This window comes from Vitis riparia, chromosome 16 (genome assembly GCF_004353265.1).
Source record: "Vitis riparia cultivar Riparia Gloire de Montpellier isolate 1030 chromosome 16, EGFV_Vit.rip_1.0, whole genome shotgun sequence".
In the NCBI taxonomy this organism is placed as follows: domain Eukaryota; kingdom Viridiplantae; phylum Streptophyta; class Magnoliopsida; order Vitales; family Vitaceae; genus Vitis; species Vitis riparia.
Genome location: NC_048446.1, coordinates 3,550,685 through 3,570,173, shown reverse-complemented (window position 1 = coordinate 3,570,173; position 19,489 = coordinate 3,550,685). Strand labels below are relative to the sequence as shown.

The following is a 19,489-nucleotide window of genomic DNA, read 5'->3' as shown; positions in this document are numbered from 1 at the left end:
AAAATGGGATTTGATTTTCATACTAATGGATTTTTTTATTTTTGTATTTTTACCTATACTCAGTTCTAAAAAATACTCCAAACACAAAAGAATGGGAATGGAATTGATTTCCCATTCCAACATTCCAAGCATGACCTATGTTCAGAATTTGCTTCATCAGAATCTCAACTTCTGACTTAGAATCCCATTTCCAGATCTTTTTTCCTATTATTTCCTCATTTATATCATCTAAAGAACTAGAACATCATAAACTTTAGATTATGTTGGATTCTTAGAAAGTATTAGGAAAAGAAAAAAAAATTATTAAGAAAAATGATTCTCATATTTGATTGTACTATTAAAAGTGAGAAAGAAAAGCAAATACTTTCCTAATAATTTTTTTTCTCAATTTTCTTTCCCTTCCATTTTCCCTCAAAATGCCCAGAACCAAACATAGCCTTCAAGTTTTGAAGAAAAGAACCTAAACCTACCTCATTTCAACTCTTACTATTACTTTCAGAAATAGAACTACAAATTACAAAAATAAACCACCAAACCTACCAAACAGAACACCATGACATACATACAAAACGAAAAAAAACACCATGACAGCTCTTGTGCACTCTTCACCTCACTAACCAGCAAGGGCAGATGAGACCAAATGCCATTGGGTAACTGGGGTCAAAATCCAAATGGTTCAACCTGGAGGCAGGGACCAGGTCAGACATTAAGGTCACACAGCCATCCCCTTCATGCCCAAACCGACACTGTCATTTTGGTTCTCATTTCTTTCATGTTCAAAGACCTGCCAAGCGGTAGCTAGCTTTGAGGACATACAAAAAGAACATAGAAATAGAGTACAAATATGAAACAGCAGAGAAAACAAAATATACAATACCTATATTTCCCATCCTCTCAACCTGTTGCATAAATGTTCTTAAGACTAGTATTTTGCTTCACATTTGGGTTACCGAGAACATTACAAGGTAAAGATTCGGAGTACCTACTTAACATGAGTAAAATAGTCAAGCAGCAGGCGATGTTTCAGCTCCAGGTTCATCTGATGATTATTGAAAACACCCCAAAATAGCATCTCTATAGCGATCCCTACTAACCCAGGTTCCTCTATATATTTAAATTAGAAAAGAGAGGAAACAGCTTGAAAATACATAAAGCTTATACGAAAATGAAACTGAATGTACAACCATCGATGTGAATTTCAAGGTACCTACTTTTCCATCGATGTAATCTGGCTAATGAACAACTTACTATCTTCATCTGCTCCACGTTCCTCAGAAACCCACTAACTGCAGCGTTATTGGGTCAGTGACTTGGCGAATCCTAAAGAGCTTCGTCTTGACCCAAGTTCGCTGCACAAATGGTTTCTCTTGTTACCTGCTTATCATCAGATTATTCAAGGCAGACAGAAATCTTCACCCTCAAGATGCTGGCTCGATTATAAGGGCTGGGGTGGGCATGCTTTAGTTGGGAAAAAAATAGCAACAATTGATGCATTGGCTGTATAACATTATTGATCCCATATAACACTTTACATGTAGTTTACTAGTCTATGATGGATTTTTCTCCGGATCACCATTCACCGAAACCACATTACTAGTTGCTCTTGATGGCGGTCTACAAACTGACTCATTTAACCTACTAAATACTAGTTTGATAGGTATGCAAGCAACTGCAGTGGGCCCAGACGACTCCTGTTTGATCAACCCATCCATTTTATAACTGTGGCTGTCATGTTTTGGCCTGTTACCATGTTTCTGTTCAATGGCAATTGAAGACAGAGTCCTTGTTTTTTGGCTAGAAGATAAACTTACCATCTTTGGCATCTTTCTAGGGAACTTTCGGTCTGTTGGAGGCCGGGGAATGTGAGGGAGGCTTTTCCTCATAATGCTTCCTTTGTGACCAGAATTCCCTGCATTTGATTTCTTATATGTTGACTTTCTTCCTTGATCCAAAAAAGGGAGATCTTCCACAGCTTCGTCACCATCCAGTGCTGATGATGGATGAGGGCGGGGAACACGGAAATTGGCTGTCCTTCGGGCAGTTCTCCAAACTGGTGGAATTGCTCTATTTCTGTCATTATCGAACACATCATTGCCGAAATCCTCATTTGAAGAAAGAAGCATTTCAGATGAACCATCTTCCAGTGCTTCGATTTGGATTGGATGCCCTACTATTGACTTATCATTTAACCGACTCATCAGCGAAATAATAGGGACATGCTCTCGTTGATAATTTGTTTGAACCCTCAAATCCACATCCACCAGTGTGGTTTTTATCCTACCAGCAGGGTTATGACGGCCAACAAATATGGGATCAAAGCACTCACCTGTGTCCTCCCAGTATCCTTTCAAAGCAGGCTGATCTTCCCAAGTCAATTCCTCCCAATCAATCATATTTCGAGCTCTAGGTGCAGTTTTTGATGTTAATGAGTATCCCCTGCTATCCAATCCAGCCATTTGGGTCCCAAAATCCTTCTCAATTAAATCAGCCTCATGAAGATCATTGTCAAAATCATTGCTGCTATGATGGAACATCATACTCTGCCCCAAAGTCCTTTGGCCCATCGTGTTTCCATTTTCCTCTAGATATGGTTTATGAATGGATCCATTTGAAACTTTTCCATCAACAACTTCTGCAGATCTTTTAGTGAGATTGCGCATGTTCCTTTTCCCTTTCAGTTGCCATTTGGAAACCCCCACACTAGCAGAAACAGGGTCATGAGGGTGCAGGTGAGACAAGTCACCAGTAAGTGCAGACTCATCAGGCTCCTCACTGCTCATGCTTCCATCTTCCCCTGGCACTACAGGTTTTCCAAGAGCTTTTGCTTCAGCTTCTGCTTCTGCTGGTGCAACAGTCTCTGAACAAAGAAGTAGAATTAAGCTGTTTAAACATAAATCAGAATGACAAGCCAAGACCAATGACAGAAGTTCAGAAGACTAGGAGACGTTTTCAATAAAAAAGGCACAAAATCACTAAAATGTTGATTTCAGGACCTGCACATGTTAATCTTAACAAATATTTTCATAAAGCATTTAAGAAGATTTTCAATGAATTTATGTAAAATAACCCCATGTAGAACCACCATTTTTAGATGCAGAGAACTTGAACCCCCGAACAAGAAGTTGTCAGTCTCTGGAGTTGGGGTATCAAAGCATATGTAGAGACTGAATACAGAATATCAATCAACACCAACCATACCAGATGAATTCTTTGAAGACCTCAAGCACCATTTAGGATTGAAGCCCAAGGTGGCTCTGGTGCAACCATCCTTGTAGGACCAGACTATAAAGATCACGCCAATGTGTCCACAGCAAACTAATGAGTTTCTCAGCTGACACTAATCTTAATGCAAACACAGCGACTATGTAATATTATTATATAGGGCTGAAGCCCAAGGTGGCTCTGGTGCAACGACCCTTGTAGGACCAGAGACTATAAAGATCACACCAATGTGTCCACAACAAACTAATGAGTTTCACTACATGCTAACACAATAATCTCAATGCAAACACAGCAACTATGTGATATCATATATATATATATATATATAGATATATATATATATATATGTATATATATATATGTATATATATATATATATATATATATATGTATATGGATGCAATACACCAGAGGTAAAAGGGTGACGGCAGAATCAATCTTTTTGTGGACAAAACAAAAATTGATTTCTTACGCAATAATGGAAGGGTTGGTCATTTATAAAAATGTACAGGAATGAATTTTAAAAGTCACACAATCCAAGACGGATATTGTGGAATTCTTTACAAAAGAAGGCCATCCCATACCCAAAAAAGAAAAACTTTTAGAAAGCCAATCACAAATCTTTTTGGGCACAGCCTCTGTAAAGAAGAGATAAAAACAACATTGAGGCATGCTTCAATAAGAACTTAGGGAAAACAATGGTTTCAACCACTGATGTATGCATTTTCTTTTGGTGATGTGGGTGATACCAGCTGATGATAGTGCGCATAGACAGTATCATACATAGTTTGAACCACACTGGCAGATACTTATATAATTATTGTATAGCATTGGATTGATCCAAATCAAGAGACACAGCCCATACTTCCAGCCATATTTGGAATGACAAGAAGGCCCCTATCTTTGTTGCATGACACCCATTGAAAGGAAAAGATACAACATGGTACAAGGCCACTGTAATAGCATCAAATTTATGAGCCATGCTATGAATTTCCAAAAAAAAAATATTATGACAAGCAAACTAAAAAACAAAAAGAAAAAAGAAACATGATTACAAGGCAAAATCAGAAAACTAAGCCAAAAACAAAAAATAAAAAATCATAGCCCTAACACAATAAGACAAAATAAGTACCATATATTTGTCCTGCAAAACAAATAAAGCAAGTAACATATGTGCATCCTGTTACTCTAAAGTAAGAGCTTTCCTCTTAGTGATAATCAACTGCCACCATAATGCTATTGACTCTTACCCATATTCATCATAAGAATAACCTCAAGATGTTTCCAACTTTGATCTTCAGTCCTCAAAAAGAGAATGATATTATATTTATATACAAATTTAATATTAAAAATATGGGGTCTTTCCCTTCCAAAAACTGGACCATGAATGACAATATTTTTCATGATGCAACAAAACTCTATAAAGGGCATTTTCTACCCTAAACAAGGGCACGGAAGATTCATCCTTTTGGTGAAACCCGTTAAAACATCTTCTCACAGCTCCATTGATTTACACTGGAAAATAAGATTAAGAAATTAGTGAAACTAGGACCATTATCCCCTTTCTCCATCTTGTTCCAAGGACATCCATTTACAGCAAGTAAGCAAGACAAATCCAATCAATATGGTAGCATGTTTTTTCTCAAAAACAATCATCATAATCACCTCTTTGGCATTAGATTTCATGCGTCCCTCTATGCTCTGATTTGCAAGCAGAGTTGCACCTATTATCTGTCTACAAAAGGGCCCTGCAAATAAAGAGAAAAAACCTTCCTGCCTGCCCCACTGGTTTGGAACGCTTCAAACTAGGGATCTCTTTACATTGGGAATCAAGCTAACAGAGGCAGTGATAATACTTCTAATTATTATCCTCTATCATGGAAATCCTAGTTGTGATACAAATTCGTAACACTCCACAAAACCTTGGAGAAAATCGTCTCAACAATATCCCAAATTCCTAAAGACACCAAATGGTTTAATGGTAAAGACAACTGTATTTTCAACAATTTGAAGAGGGAAGATTCAACAAAAACTTGGAAAAAAAAAAAAACACCACAAAAAGACACATAACCAAAGTTATCCTTAGTTCACTGTTCATATCTGAAGGCCAGTGGTCGGAAATTGTAGGGAGCTACATGAATTAAAGTTTGAAACTCTAATTGTCTTTTTCATCGCTGCTTATGGTAAAACATGTACCATCCACTTGCTAAAGATGCAAGCTGACATACAATTAATAGTATAGAAACATCATATATTATCTACTCTAATGATGTACCATATTACAAAATAATTCCTAGGAATAGGGCATGATAAGATAACTCAAGGGCAAGCCTTAAAAAAGAATATGTTCCAACAGAAGCCAAAGTTAAGTGATATGTGAATATAAAAATGAAACATACACACTAAGCACTAAAATTTGTAAAAGATATTGGTGGTATTGATAAGGAAAAGAATAGTCAAGTTTTAACCTGCAAGTTCGGTCATCTCTGCATCAGTATCTGCTTCAGTCTCAGAAGAATCTGATTCAGAACCTTCCATAAATTCAGAAGTGTTCTCTTCAGTCAAAGAACTAGGATGAGGATGATTATTACTGTCTCCAAACTGGGAAGGTGACATCTCCATCTCACTTGGAGGAATTTCTTTATATTCCAAACGATCATCAGACTCAGATGGCAAGTACACACATCTGCTCCTCTTTGCCCGGAAAACACTTCCCATCTGCTCCGCTTCTGCAATAGAGGAAACAGTGCCACTTTCAGTTTGCAACAGGTGAGGGACTGGTAATTTTTCGGTATTCTGCAACACTTGAACAAGAGGACGGCGCCTATCACGCCTCTTGACAAGTGATTCCTCTGTCAATCCCTCATATAACCTTTTCCTTTTGTCTATAGAACTTTTACTGCTTGCATGAGTTATACTTCCCATGCCAACACTGCTACTAGGAATAGCTTGAGCATTATCAACTGCCTGTTTTCGAGAACCATTTGAAACAGCAGAAGAAAGCTTTCTCTTTGAAGGGGCAGTCCTGAGTCCAAAGTCTTGCAAGCCTCTCATCCGAGGTATAACATCCAATGTATCATCTTCCCAGTTGATTTGACTTCCCTCTTTGGCTTTTTGTGAATACAAAGGATTTCCCATTATATCATCCTTATTAGTTGAATCTAGTCTCTTAGAAAGTTGTTGTGATTTGGTGATTCCAAGTTTTCCATTTTCATTACCCAAACTTTCTGAAGATGTAACTAACTCTTTTTTTACAGCATTACATGATTTACTACTTGTACAATCAGAAGCAATACCTAATTTCCCCTGTTTCTTTGCCAGCTGTTGCTTCTCAAGTTCAAGAGCGTGAAGAATAGCATCTTCTCGACGTGCATATTTCTCTCTTTTCTTTATCGGGATGCCCTGTGAGGATTCGGCCCTTTCGATACAATCATCAAATTCACCACATCGAAATGCCTTTACACGCTTAGATTTCTCCAAATTATACCAATCCCTGATAAAACACAACCAAAAAACCACTTTACCAAGGGAGCAGAGTGAAGAAAAATTACAGAAATGGCCACTTAAGCAGAAAAGGAAAACGTCATATTTAACATTAAAACAGACAGACAGACTAAACAACTTACTTTATCCCTTCCCCAGCATGTTGCCTCACTTTTAAATTTGTCTATTTCACAAAAATTTTCAATGTAATGGAAACTTGCTTTCCTTGTACTACAATACCCAGCAGAAGTTTGGAAATTTAATGAGTCTCTGTTAAATACTTTTTCTACAGAAATATCAAATACTACATGGAAATACAATTTAAATAACTTTTCTGCAGAAATATCAAATAGTACATAGAAATAAATTAATACATGAAATGCATCTAGAATTCATGTAGAAACTTAACTAAGCTGTCTGATGGTGTAAGAGAGAAAAGGCCATATAATAAGTGAGTTACAAAAAGAAAGGTATTACAATATGACTACTCCACATCAATCTTTAAACACAACCATCATCTGAGGCTAGTTGCATAATATATGCAAACATGTAAGTTAAACAAGTTTAATGCAGGTTTACACTTCACAGCTACATCTGAATCATTTTTATATTTTCTAAGCCTGAACAACTGGGTTTAGAAAGTTTCTAAGGAATGGGAAGGTTAAGAAACAGAGGCAAGTGCTGTTGTGTCTCTGCCAGATCTTATAAAAGTAGAGGCCTTGATAGGAAGACATGATTGCAAAGGTTCATTAAAGATACAATCTCTTCTTTCTTAAAGGAAAGGCATGAGTTTCTCCCGCCCAAATTGATCTCTATTGTTCCTAAAAATGTAGTCTACAATCATACTAAAACTGATTAATTTTTGAAGAGGGAGATCGATTTATTTCTAGAAAGCAGATGAAAATTGATTTCATGAAAACCAACACAATACATAGTCATTTACTTATCATATGGACTTCCCATAATTTACAACACATATGGATTAGGAGGCAGATCCAGGTGCAAGTATTAATCCCCAAATCTCTATCATCCTAAACGTAGAGTTTACAATAATAGGACACTTGATTAATTTTTGAAGGAGATCAATTTATTTCTAGAAAGTGGATGAAAATTGGTTTTGTAAAACTGGACATGTTACATGGGTCATTTTCTTATCATATGCACTTTTCATAGCTTACAAAACCACATGGATTAGGAGGCAGAACCAGGTGCAAGTATCCATCTCCGAGTACAAATCAAACCTCAACCTTGTTACTCTAAGATTTCACTATGGAACGCTTGAGATACCTATGGAGTTTAAATCTAACCCAAATTTATTATTCTAGGACTTAGCTAGGAAGCATTTGAGACACCTACCAGGAATGGGCATACCAGGTACTTTGACATATAGTTCATTAACCTAGCACATAAAAGATATAAGGTGCCAAGAAGTCATATCCTTTCAGGGTCTAGAAGTTATAAAGCACTTGCTTAAGCAAAGCAATGCTCAGGCTCAAGTTTTTGTAAATAGCTAATACATATACAACTAAATGTCAGAGCATGTGAACAAAAAATATTTCAGGATAGCTCTTCTCCCTACTCAAACTGGAGAAAGAAAATATTCAACTGGTTCTTTTTCCCCCCTTGTTTGGGTGGTTTTGAACGTTACACTCCCCATGACCAAAGCATCCAAAGAGAAAGGAAAACCCACAAAGAAAGAGGAGAGCATGAGGAGGTGCAGAAAAGACATTAGATTTTCAATTTCATTTCTTCTCACAACTTGCTTTGACACATTGGCAAATAAACATAACATGGAAATTACCCAAAATTAAACACCAAGGCATGGGTCTCTGTATAAAAGTAGACCCTTATGATGGACTTAGTCTCTCAAAAGAATAAGAGAGTGAAGACTATTTACTGCAAGATTCCATAACAAGAATATGATTCACCTGGTCTACCTCCAAATCCTTAAAGCACTTATGTCTATACATTTTACAAGAGACAAGCGTCAAAAATAGGTAGATGAAGCTGTTGTGTTCAGGATTAAACAACCAGCCAAGATGAAGTAGACTTTTGGGGACTTGTTACTTTTAGGTCTCTTTCTTCAGTCCTATGTAAGAGATCTCAATTCTCCAATGGATTTCTTTTTCTTTGTTTTCATAGTTGTCCTAGGAATCAATTAAGTTTCTAAAAGAATTCTAAAGGTTAAATGCAAGCACCACTCTCCCCCATTTCAATCAGTTAATTAAATCCTAAACACACTTTTAATCGATCTGAAAAAGCATGATCATTCACCACAACCTAGTTTTCCAAGTAAAATTCAAATTTGATTAAAAATTAAACTAAAAAAAAAAACCTTCATATCAGTGGGTCAAATCCTAAAACATCATGATCACTCAGCACAACCTAGTTTTCCAAGTAAAATTCATTTTCGAAAATAAATAAATCATGAACTTGTATTTGAATAAAAATTATATAACACCAAATTTAACAAAAAATCAACTTCTATTGAGTAAGCAAAAGTTTTCTAAGTAAGTTAAATAAGCAAAAAGAAAAAGAAACAGAAATCACCACTGCATGATCAAAGAAAAATTGAACCACACCAAGTTTAAGCAGAGAAAAGCTTCTGAACACTAATCACTCCAAAAAAGCATGATCATTCACCACAACCTAGTTTTGAAAATAAAATTTCAATTAAAAATTAGAAAAACTGTAATCAAATAAAAATTAAACCGCATCAAGTCTAAGAAAAAAGCCAACTTCGACTCAGTTACTTCAATCGTAAACACACTTCTAATCGACCTGAAAAGCATGATCAGTCCCCCTATCCAAGTTTTCTAGGCAAAATTCAATTAGAAAATCACGAACCCATAACCAAATAATAGTTAGAATACACTAAATTTAAGCAAAAACGAAGAAATGATCGGCCTATAACCCAAACAGCGGATACGTACACCTAAATTAAATTTTTTTAAGAAAAATACAGAAGGAAGATTAAGAAGGTTAGGAGAGACTTACACACTAGCATCCTCTCTTCCGAGAAGCTTGACCGGAGTGCCGGATCGCGGTGACATGAGATGAGAAGCCGAGAGCTCATCGGGTCCAAGTATTTTCCCGGGCCACCACGACCCGTTCCTCCTCCGCACCCACACGATTGTCCCCACGCTGGAATCGACCACACCCGATCCCGAACTCCCCATCTCCCTCTCTCTACACCCAACTTTCTCTGTGTAAAAAGAGCACGCTCCGTCTCTCTAAAAAACCAATTTTCCCTCTCTACAATAGCACAAAACTCTACCTAATCAACACAAAAACAATGCTAATCAACCAAGCGGCTCAGCCTCCGGCGAAGAAGATGGAAAACCAGAGGATCCCAAAGAAGCCATGCTGGGGCGATCCGGCTAGGTTTAGGGTTAGGGTTTCCATTCAGATTTGGAAGGGGAATTTATCCATGAATTTTCTAGGGTTAGGGTGTATTTCATGCGGATCCGAGTCCGAATTGCTCTCGATGTCGGTGCTGTTAGGGCTAGGATTAGGGTTTGCGCTTCTCTCTCTAGAAGTCTGTGTTTCTCTCTCTAGAAATCTCGCCCTTTCTCTCTCTAGGGCTCATTTTGTTGATTTGAGGGGGTTGGGCTTGAATCGACCGTACTCACTCACTGATTCGCACGCGCCATCGCACGACTCATTTCTAATTTCCAAAAACTAAAAGAAATCTATTTGCAAAAAAATAAATAAATAAATTTCACACTAAAAAAATATGTTCAATTTTCAAGTAGTTTCCAAAAACAATTTTTATAAATATTAAAAATTTATCAATATTCAAATATTAATTTTTAATGTTTTTAAAATACAATCACTTTGAAATGTCTAAAATTTTTTTAAGAAAAATATTTTGATTTATAATATCAAACAACCCACTAATAAACTTTTAAAAAAATCATCCATTATTTATAATAATTCTTGTTAAAACATCATTCAAAAGTTTCCGAATTAGAATTTTAATAACACTTTTTATTAGTTAGACATATTATTTTTTTTGTTTTCGTGATTTTACTGTCATATAATCCATAATACATAGCTCTTTCAGGTTTGACAAAATTCAATAGGGTTGAAAAATAAATAAATTAATGTGTATTTAAAATTTTCTAAATTACAATTTTATTGACACTTTTTCATTAATTAAACAGATTATTTCTTCGTTTTCATGATTTTACGATCATATAACTTATAATACATAGCTCTTTAAGGGGTCGATTAAATTCAATTGGATTGAAAAATAGATAAAATATCGCATATTCAAAAGTTTCCAAATTAAAATCTTACTAATATTTTTTTCATTAATTAAATAGATTGTTTCTTCATTTTCGTGATTTTACGATCATATAACTCAAAATACCTCTTTAAGAGTTCGATTAAATTCAGTTGGATTGGAAAATAGATAAAACATCACGTGTTCAAATTAGAATTTTACTAATACTTTTTCATTAATTAAATAGTTTGTTTCTTCGTTTTTGTGATTTCACCATCATATGACTCATAATACCTTTTTAAGGGTTCAAATAAATTCAATTGGATTAAAAAATAGATAAAATATCATGTATTCAAAAGTTTTCAAATTAGAATTTTACTAATATATTTTCATTAATTAAAACAGTTTATTTCTCCGTTTTCATGATTTTATAATCATATAACCCATAATACCTCTTTAAGTGTTCAATTAAATTCAATTGAATTGAAAAAATAGATAAAATATCATGTGTTCAAAAGTTTTCAAATTAGAATTTTAATAATATTTTTTCATTAATTAAACGTTTTGTTTCTTTGTTTTCGTGATTTTACAATCATATAACCCTAATACCTCTTTTCATGGTCGATTGAATTCAATTAGATTGAAAAATAGATAAAATATTGAATGTTCAAAAGTTTCCAAATTATAATTTTATTAATACTTTTTCACTAATTAAACAATTTGTTTGATTTTACGATCATATAACTTATAATACGTTTTTAATGGTTTGATTAAATTCAATTGGATTGAAAAATAGATAAAATATTATGTGTTCAAAAGTTTCCAAATTAGAATTTTACTAGTACCTTTTCATTAATTAAACAATTTGTTTTTTCGTATTTGTGATTTTACGATCATGTAACCCATAATGTTTTTTTAAGGGTTCGAGAGAAAATATTACATTTTCAAAAGTTTCCAAATTATAATTTTACTAATACTTTTTCATTAATTAAACATATTGTTTCTTTGTTTTTGTGATTTTACTATCATATAACCCATAATTATGGTCTTGCGTCCATCTAGATAAAAACCCTTCTCCTATCTAGATATTAAACGGGAAAAGTGCTATCTAAGCATTGTCCATATTCATTACATAAGTGATAAATGTATCGAATCATTACATTGGGAGTAATCATGAACATGAACGCCTAACTTCAAGTCCAAAAACTATTATTTGTGAGACCGATATTTAAAATATCAAAGAGGCTCATGAAATATTATAACTCTATCAGAATAAAAGACTACTAGACATCGAGTTTAGGTATGAAAAAAACTCCCTAAAAAAGCTATTGGGACATGCTTAAAAAAATCATCCGAACATACCTTGTTACAGTTATGTTCACAGCACACTTGGAGAAAGCTAGCTCGAAAGGACATTGTTGGTCATGTACCAATAATAATACCTCTTTAAGGGTTAGCTTAAATTCAATTTGATTGAAAAATAGTTAAAATATCATCTATTCAAATACTTCGTTTTAATCTTAATTTCATTTGACTTTGCATTTAGTTAGGATTGATATTTGGATTACTTAAAAAAGAAAAAAAATGTGGCATATTCGAGATGAATATGCCATTTTAGTTTTAATTCCATAGGTAGATTTGAGATTATTCCATACGTGTGAAGTTGAGATTATTCCACACGTGTGAATATATAGTACGTGGAATACATGTAAGCTAAGGCATTGTTTGGATGGAGGATACAATAATCCTATCCTATGGATTGAATATTCCATTTGGTAATATCATCAATGACGGTGAACGTGCATCTTTCCCAAATCTTTTTGGCACGTGGCCATGATCTTAGCATATTTAAAACGTGTGAAAAAAAAAATAATTCTTTGCATATTTCTTGTTTTGTGGGTATGGCCAAATTAAATTGCTTCTAAAAATTTACTCAAAATAATTACCAAAGTTCAAACAGCATAAGGCACACCTAAATGTGATCTCATATTTTTATAAAAATTTATTATTCATATTATTTTTAAATAATATATATTTTTTAATTTTTATTTTTTGGAATTTTTAGGTCAGGTTTGGTTCTCGAAAAATTTGAGGAAACATGATAAAGAAAGAAAATAGCAAAAAAAAAAAGAAAAAAAAAGAAAAAAATATGTTTGAATTCAATAAATTATTTTTATATAGTTCTTTAAACACATTTTACTTATTTTCTTTTATTATATAAAAGATTAAATAAATTTAAAATATATAAATTTTGATAAATTTTAATTATATTTGATTTTCTTTTATACTTTTTGAAACCAAATATAAAAAACAATTTTTTTTTTCTTTCTTTAGTACTTTACGATAATCAAACATAACCTTAAGAAAAAAATATCAAATTATGATTATATAAACATATTATTTCACTTTGCTAGAAATATTAATTTATTTATACATTTTTCTATTGTCTTTAAATGTTATTTTATTTATCATTAAATATATAAAAAATAATTTTAAAAATGGAAATCATGTAAATATGATTTTCAAAACATTTTTACATAATTCCCTTTTAGAAACCGAAAATCATGTAAACATGAACTGTCTACAAAATATTCACGAATTCAAAACCCAAAAAAAGTCACTCATGAAAGTGGATTGAAAAATAAATCTTATTTGATGCACTAAAATAGTTATTTTATTCATATTTCCAAGTTTACCCTCGAACCATAAAGGTGAGTTGCCACACAAAAAAGTAAATCCATGTGTGGTCGGTCCCTCATTTCCTGTCTTTTTTCCTTCTAGAAGTCAATCCTCCCTGTTCCACTTCTCTTCATGCAGTTTGGTGTAATTTTTTTTTAAAAAATAATTCTAATATTTTTTCTCTATTTTTTAAAATCTATTTAATTAAAAATAAATTTATTTTTAAGAGTACAATTCATTTATTCATTATTTTTTTTCATTTTCTTTATTAAAATTTTATTTTAACATCACATGTAATTAATGTATTAAAATAAATTAGCTTTTAACATAAAAATATATTCACCTATAATAATTAATAATCTAATAAATAAATACTAATATTTTAAATAATATTAATTTCATATATATATATATATATATATATAGATAATTTTTTTTTTTATAGAATATGAAACATAAATTAAAAAAAAAAAAAAACTATCAACATGTGTTTGAAATTAAATTTTTTGTTTTCTTCAAACTAAAAACAAAAAAAAAAAATTAACTTATCCCTAATTTCATTCAACAAAAAATTAGTAATGATAATTCTTTGAAAGTATTTAATTTTAAAAACAATATTTGAAGGTAGGTAAAATTAAAATTTTAAGAGTGTTTATATTTAATTTTTGGGTTTATTACACTTTACCATCCCAATCTATACCGTGTTTTGCTCATTATCCCATTGAGTTCAAAATTAACCAATATGCCCTTCATACTTTATAATTATAAGCAATTTACATTTTTTTATTAGCAGTGATACATTTTTCCGAGTAACAGTGTTACATTTTTTAAAAAAGTACATGTGCTCTCCACTTGACCAGGGCAAAACCGTTATTTCATTTCAAAACACCCAAAACCCCAACCTAGCCCTCATCTTCCTCCTCAGCTACTACTATTGATCCCCAAATTGCAGTAGAAATGAAAGCAAATTGTGGAGTGAAAATTGCAAGAAAATGGTGATGATGTAACATTTTCTAAACTTTCATTTTCTTCTTCTTCTTTTATGTTCGCTCTTTCTCTCTCCTCCCATTTTCCATTGAAAATTCCACATTATAAAAGCATGGGTTGGTGTTTTGGGTTTTTTCAAAAAGCTCGATTTTTTCCCCAAATTTTCCCCTAGTTTTCTAAAACATCAAAACGAAACCTTAATCCTAAAATGGAAGCATAATATAAAAATGAAACGCAACATGTGTCATGTGATCTAGATGTTGTATTAGATTTGTTTGATTGTTACTTTTTGTCGGTTTTTGCACTTTCTTTGGTAGGTAGAAAATCAATCGATTTTTTTTTATATATAAATTCTGAATTTGAATTAGTTGTAGTGATTTTTTTAATAGTATTGTTATTTTTTTTGTAGAATTTTTTTAGTTTGGTTTAAATCACCATAAGATTTGTAATCATGTTCACCCGGAATTCTAGTTTCTCATGTTGAAATTCTAGAAAAATTCTAGTCATTTATTGAAAGAGGAAGAAGAGGGTTGGGTGTTTTTGAACTAAATGACCATTTTACCCTTGATCACATGGAGAACACATACGCCTTATGTCAAAAAATGTAACACCGTTACTCAAAAAATGTATATTGCATATAATTATAAAACATAAAGGGTACATTGCTTGATTTTGAAGTTGAGAGAATAATGTGCAAAACATGGTATAGGTTGGGGATAAAGGGTAATAAACCATAAATTTGTTTAATATAAATTCACAATTCTCATCATAATACATTGATATTTAAAAAGAACAAAAAAGAAAGACTAATGTTTTTATTAAATATGTTAAAAAGTATATTTTTGTCTAATTAAAAATTTAAATCATCAAAATGGTCTTTATTTTTAATGAATAATTTTTTTAAAAAGTACATTATGTGCATTTTTTGGCATATTATTATTATTTTTTATTTTTTGCCAAAGTCATAGCAATGACAACAAAAAAACTAAATAACTAATATATCCTTCTATTTATCATGGTATTTTTAGTTACTAATATTATTACTTTTAGATAAAAACAATGTTACCGTCTTCAATGACATGTTTAATGTAAAAATTAAAGTGGTGATGAGTGATAAATAAATTAGTACATCCTATTACCATGATACTTTTGGTTATTGATATTGTTACTCCGAGGTAAAAACAATATTACCATCTCAAGTGACATATTTGATGTAGAGGTTGAAGTGATGATGGGTGATGTGATATCTACGTACGTGGGGTCCAATCAAGCGTACCTATCAACTTGGCTTGTATAGGTGGCAACTCATCTTCAATTGGTTGAATGGTAATAATGAGCTAGTACACAAATTATTATTCTAATGCATGATTTAGGAATTCTTTCCCCAAAATGTACTCTCCATGAAACCTACTTTTTCAAGTTCTCAATTCACCCATATTTTTCAAACACTACCCATGGCTCAACCCAACTCAACCTAATTTTAACAATGTAATTTGATCAACCAAATTACCGTGAGTTCAATCAAACTAATTCGAGTAAATTCAAATTTAACATAAATTTTTAAAAATAAGGTTAGTTAGGGTTTGGATTGAGTACTTTTAATTGAAGATCAATTTAATTCAGGTTGCGATTGGAATGCCTACTAGCTCAAACCAACATGTGAAGTTGCAACCCTAATTTTACTTTCTAAAATTGGAAAAATTATATTATGCATGCACTTTGAATCTATTATACATGCCATTTATATTAAATTTTGTTTTTATTTTATTTTTCAGGTTTTTGAGTTTGAATAAGTTAGGTTTCTTGTAGTCTTCCAACCAATTTTGATAAGTTTTCTTTTTGGGTATTTTATTCATTATATGCACAATAAAGTTAAAAGATTAAAATTATTTGCATGATTGACATGAAATTCAATAAATTACAATGATGATAGAGATAGTAGCAATCGGAAAAATAAAAGAAAATAAATTTATTTAAATGACAATATTTCCCTTTTAATACAACAATGAAAGTTATCAATGGACAAAAAAATATTTTGCCCACTAGAGTTAGGGATGGCATTAGGGGCAGGTCTAGGACAGATTGCCCCCATTCTAATTATGTTTTGGTTATTCAAAATATTTCTCATTCTCATCCTATTAAAAAAAATCAAATGGGGTGAGGCGAACAAGTACCTACTCTTGCCTGTCAATTTTAACTTTTGTTTTTTTTTAAAAAAAAAACTTTTTTAACTTTTTAAAAAAGATTATTTAAATTTTTGTAATTACATTAAAATAAATATATTTTATAAATAATTAAAATGATATGATTTTTTATAACTTATTTTATTATATATATATATATATTAAAAATAAGAAAATAAAAATTAAATTAATTTAATTTTTGAAATTAAATTTTATATATAATTGGGAAGGGATGAGACATGACAAGATAATACTTGAACCTGTCTCGGGTTTTTTAAAAAATTCCAAACCTGTCCCAAACCCTTTCCATTAGGGGCAAGGTGGGTATAAAAAAAAACCTGCCTTATTGTTATCCTTATTTAGAACATTTTCTTTTAATACAACTTTTAAAAAAAAATTCGGGTTGGACTCACATTAAGTTTGAATAACTTCACTTTAATATGAACTAAATGTTATATTTTTATGATAATTATAATTTGTATTATCTTTTTTATATATATAAATTACAAGATTTTTTTTTAATTATAATTATATTATATACTCTTTTCACTCTATCAATGAATATATATAATTTTTTTGTAATTATGTTTAAATGTCATCTTATGTATTATTTTTATTTTTATTTTAAATCCTTAGAAAGAAGTTTTGAAAAATAGTGCTGATGAATTCAATTCAATCCCATATTGATTCATAGAACCTGATTGATCTAATTGACATGGGTCTAACTCAACCAACCTCAGCATAATGTGGATTTACTAGTAGTTTTGAAAATTCTAAATAAAAATCAAATTTTCAATTCAAAAGAATAAAATGCAAGTAATCATCCAACCAAATATCAAACATTAAGACTACAAGGAAAGTAATTTATTAAGGGATCGTGTGGGTTTTCTAATTTAGAAAAATGTTTGATAATTTTTTTTGATGGAAATCAATTTTTTTGAGTTTTTGTTTAGAAATATTTTGTTTTTTTAGAACAATTTTGAGATATTTTAATTTTTTTTACAAACTGTTTTAAATAATAATTAAAAATATGATAATACTTCGATAAATTTTCATTGCACGTAAAATATCTTCCCAGAAAATAAGTCCAAAAATCAATTTTCCATATTTGAGTTTTCAAATAAAATTTTATTCTTGTAAATGAGAATTGGTTTTAAAAACTGATTTCGAAAACATTATCACGCAAACCTACTATGACATCAACCGTTAGGATGCAAAAATAAAAATAAAAATAAGAAACATAATAAAATTTATCTCGAATCCAACCACATGGCCTTAGAGTAATACAAATGTATGAAAGTAAGATGAGTTCGATTATATGTATTGAATAACAAGACATGAATAATTAGCCCCCTAAGTAAGGAAGGACATGTCCAAATTATGATGAGCATGTTGCACCAAAGATATGCTATATCAAACACGTACATTATTTTTAGCTAACACTTGTTCTTAAGAGAGACATCACAAGGAGGTCACATAAATGCTTTTGGACAAAGCTTGTATGGATAGTCCATTTGTCAAAAATCACATTTAATGTGATAGGATGCACATTTAATATGATTGAACTTTAGCCTTATAATTATGACTTGTTAACTACTTTTAACCCTAAATTGAGGAACTTATGGTTATTATTTATGACACATAAATGAGGTATGGGCCAAAGTGGGTCATTTAACCATTTGCATGACCAATTCACCAAGTTGGCCAAGCCAAATTCCCTATAAAAATCAAGAATTTGAGCAAGAGATGTAAGTAACAATCCTTCAATCAATAATTTACTTTCGTGTGCTTTCATATTTGCTTATAAGTCAATTGGTTGTTGGAGAAAGGTAGAATTTATCTATATTTTATAGGAAAAGTGATTGTATAGGGCGGCCACTTCTTAAAGATCGACTAAGCACCATGTTTCACATGCAACTCTTAAAGTCCATTGTCTACACTTTGAAGTCAATCTCTTCATAGAAAGGTTTTTTTTTTTTTTTTTTAATTTATTATTATTATTAAATTATGTATAACAAGGTGAACAAAATTAAAATGAATAAAACCGTGATGATGTGGTCTTAGGATGATCAAGTCCTAAAATTCATTTCCAAAACATTATACATGTTAATTATATAAACATGACTTGTATCACAAAGACAACAAGATTTCTTTGAAAATAACGGTCTAGTTTTCAAAATATTTGTATTGTTTAAGTAAAACCATGTAAAATTTAGTGGATTATGAAAGTAAATGTGACAATGGATAGTCTCGGGTGTTGAGGTAAGAAATAGTATAAATTTACTTAACCTAAATATGACCCGTTTAAAAATCGTGTTAGGATTACTTGACACGAACATGACCAGTTAATTACACGAATAATACGACATGACCATCTAATTAGTTTAATAAATGAGTTAAGTTGAATTGTATATAAATTCATTCAAATAACCAATTAAACTCATCTCATTAAACATTTATTCTTGTTTTTTAAAAAATTTATTTGAATTTAAAATGCTCTCCTAATGAACATAAAAAAAATTTCAATGTTGGGACTTTCTTTCAATTTTCTTTATTTTCTTATCAACTCTAGGGTTTGGAAATGTCACATCTAATAATTTATTTATTTATTATTTGATAAAAATAGATATAGGAAGAGCTTACATGAATGTGTTTGTTTAATTCTGGTCGTTTTTTTTTTCTTTTTCCTTTTTTTTTTTTATTATAT

At 31.4% G+C, this 19,489-nt stretch overlaps 1 protein-coding gene and 1 long non-coding RNA gene across 4 annotated transcripts; both read right to left on the bottom strand.

The window, feature by feature from the left end:
- Nucleotides 1-539: 539 nt before the first annotated feature.
- On the bottom strand, nucleotides 540-10,289 carry LOC117933589 (uncharacterized protein At1g51745). Of its 3 annotated transcripts, none has more exons than XR_004654319.1 (4): nucleotides 9,703-10,289; nucleotides 5,691-6,715; nucleotides 878-2,857; nucleotides 540-784 (listed from the first exon to the last, which is right to left on the bottom strand). XR_004654319.1 is itself a non-coding variant. In XM_034855022.1 (4 exons), the coding sequence occupies exons 1-4, from the start codon at nucleotides 9,882-9,884 to the stop codon at nucleotides 1,548-1,550; spliced, it is 1,950 nt and encodes a 649-aa protein (XP_034710913.1). In that variant the 5' UTR covers nucleotides 9,885-10,288; the 3' UTR covers nucleotides 848-1,547. The 3 variants fall into 3 exon arrangements, 2 of the variants coding, with proteins under 2 accessions (XP_034710913.1, XP_034710912.1); XM_034855022.1 differs by lacking the exon at nucleotides 540-784 and having other exon boundaries at nucleotides 848-2,857; nucleotides 5,691-5,951; nucleotides 6,519-6,715; nucleotides 9,703-10,288; XM_034855021.1 differs by lacking the exon at nucleotides 540-784 and having other exon boundaries at nucleotides 848-2,857.
- LOC117933590 lies at nucleotides 4,035-5,674 on the bottom strand. The gene is made up of 2 exons (XR_004654320.1): nucleotides 4,888-5,674; nucleotides 4,035-4,737 (listed from the first exon to the last, which is right to left on the bottom strand). It is a non-coding gene; the product is annotated as an uncharacterized LOC117933590 (long non-coding RNA).
- Nucleotides 10,290-19,489: the final 9,200 nt, after the last annotated feature.

Coding starts and splice junctions, on each gene's coding strand:
- LOC117933589 (XM_034855021.1), bottom strand. CDS start 9,884: ATGGGGAGTTCGGGATCGGGTGTGGTCGATTCCAGCGTGGGGACAATC. Junction 6,716..9,702: donor GGAAGAGAGGATGCTAGTGT/GTAAGTCTCTCC, acceptor GTGTTTTATCAG/GGATTGGTATAATTTGGAGA. Junction 2,858..5,690: donor AGAGATGACCGAACTTGCAG/GTTAAAACTTGA, acceptor TTCTTTGTTCAG/AGACTGTTGCACCAGCAGAA.